This window comes from Seriola lalandi, unplaced genomic scaffold, assembly GCF_002814215.2.
Source record: "Seriola lalandi dorsalis isolate HSWRI2012SDOR001 ecotype SW California unplaced genomic scaffold, Sedor1 jcf7180002040968, whole genome shotgun sequence".
In the NCBI taxonomy this organism is placed as follows: domain Eukaryota; kingdom Metazoa; phylum Chordata; class Actinopteri; order Carangiformes; family Carangidae; genus Seriola; species Seriola lalandi.
The window spans coordinates 1-1,920 of record NW_019511537.1 but is presented as its reverse complement, the minus strand read 5'-3'; the positions used below and the strand labels follow the sequence as shown (position 1 = coordinate 1,920).

At 41.0% G+C, this 1,920-nt stretch overlaps 1 protein-coding gene across 1 annotated transcript; it reads right to left on the bottom strand.

The window, feature by feature from the left end:
- Positions 1–669: 669 nt before the first annotated feature.
- On the bottom strand, positions 670–1,814 carry LOC111648485 (wings apart-like protein homolog). Its single transcript, XM_023398318.2, has 2 exons — positions 1,589–1,814; positions 670–903 (listed from the first exon to the last, which is right to left on the bottom strand). Exons 1-2 carry the CDS (start codon positions 1,754–1,756, stop codon positions 685–687), a joined length of 387 nt encoding a protein of 128 aa, XP_023254086.2. The 5' UTR covers positions 1,757–1,814; the 3' UTR covers positions 670–684.
- Positions 1,815–1,920: the final 106 nt, after the last annotated feature.

Sequence of the window (1,920 nt, the reverse complement as noted above, 5' to 3'; positions counted from 1 at the left end):
TATCTGAGCTGTTTTACTGTGATTTCTGTGAAATCAAGATGTCTGTCTTTGAGCTGCTTAGATAGGTTTGAGGTGTTTCCTCCTTTCATTTATGCATAACTTGTCACTGATGATCCGTGTCAAAAACAAAATATCTCCATACACCAGCGTGTTTTTTCCCTATTCAAGTCGCGGCGGACCTGTTGCTGCGCCTGCACTTGCTGCTGCTATCCCACATTTCCTGTACCTAACAAGTACCGGCAGAATTAACTTGGTATTCTAGTATCTGTTCTTATGACATCCCTATTACACATTCATTTGCTGATTACTTCCTCAATGAAGTGTTTGATTTATAAAAAGTCAAACTGGGACTAGGTAATGTTAGCTTAGAAAAATGAAAATAAAATGAGTATCAAAATAGTTGTTGATTTTTGTCACTTTTGTCGCTAACAATTGTTGCAGCTCTACTGGGTATAAACTCCATTTGTAATCCAGTGCTACAATTTTGTGGACTCAAAAACATGAACAAGAAAGTCCGGCTAGCTGCCTCCAAATGCATGTTCCTCTTGCTCCATCACCAATTAGCTTAGATACACAAAATGGAGTGAAGCTGTTGCCATGCAGTAATCATTACTGCAACATTAACCACATTCATCTAGATTATGATTTTAGCCCGAGCAAGAAACGGCTCCTCTTACTTTCAGACTAACACAAACGCCTACCTTTATTTAGGTCCAACTCTTCATCCTCCTCCTCTTTCTTCTCAGTTTGGCTGTCGTTGTTTTCAGCTGCCACCCACTGGATCTCTCCCGACGTCTCCTGCCACTCTCCGCTTTGGTCCAGTGCCGGCTTGGGTGCCTCACTGATGAGGTCGTCAGTCTTAGCCTCAGCCAGGATGGCAGCACGCTCCCTCTCCAGGAAGAGCTGGGATTTAAAGAGAAATAAACACATCAACTCTGAACACAAACTTAAACTGTAGCCAGGCTGAAAGAAAAAAAGAAAGAAAAAATGAAAGATTTTTAATAATTCAAAATGAATAAAAGAGAAACAATTAAGCATGATAGCCAGGTTGTTTCTTCACTGCAAGGTCAGTAATCAACTGGGTATGCCAAATACTCTGAAACAAGCCTCAAGGCTTGACAGTGAAATTTCAAAGTTAACCCCTAATTTATTCTCCAAGGTTCCTTTAAGGATTTAGGGAAACTTTTCACTCATGATTCTGTTGGGCAAGGAGTCTGGATCAAGTAATATTAATAATAAAGCAAAACATAAATAAAATGACATTTCCATCTTGAAACTCCACAAATAAATGTGCATTTCTTTTCTTTCTTATGACTACATGTATACAACTTCAGACTTGTGCATTTTATGATTGTATGCACTGAGGGAAAATTTGAGTTTGAGTTATGTCTGAACCATCTCCCTAACAAAAGCAGGTGAAACGCTGCTTCACCTGGTTGATTTTCCCTTATGACTGCCCATCACTTGCTGTTTTTGCTCACATCCTTACTTCAAAAGAAAATCATGAAAAACTCTCCCGTAGCCAAGACAAAAAGGAAACACAACGACTGCTAAAATATTTATTAATGAGTCCTGGCACAATTCCTACCTTTACAAGTGCAGCGAGAGCACCAGAGGGTTTGGGCATGTCAGCCTCATCTCCCTGAGTCTCAGCTGTGCTTGGCGGTGCTAACTCTGCCGCTGTGTCTGATTGTGTTGGGTCAGCAGGCTGCATCAGGCTGTCTTCCAGACAGGTGTAGTCGACACTGTATTCCATGTCCACCAGACAGTGGCGGTTTCTGGAGCTGTACTCCACAAGGTTAATTAGTAGACCCAGACCCTGGTACACAAAAACATGTATGAGTATACAAATAAGACAGATACGGGCACAGGCACACTCAAAGTAAACACAGATTGGCAGAATCCCTTTTCAACAATTGA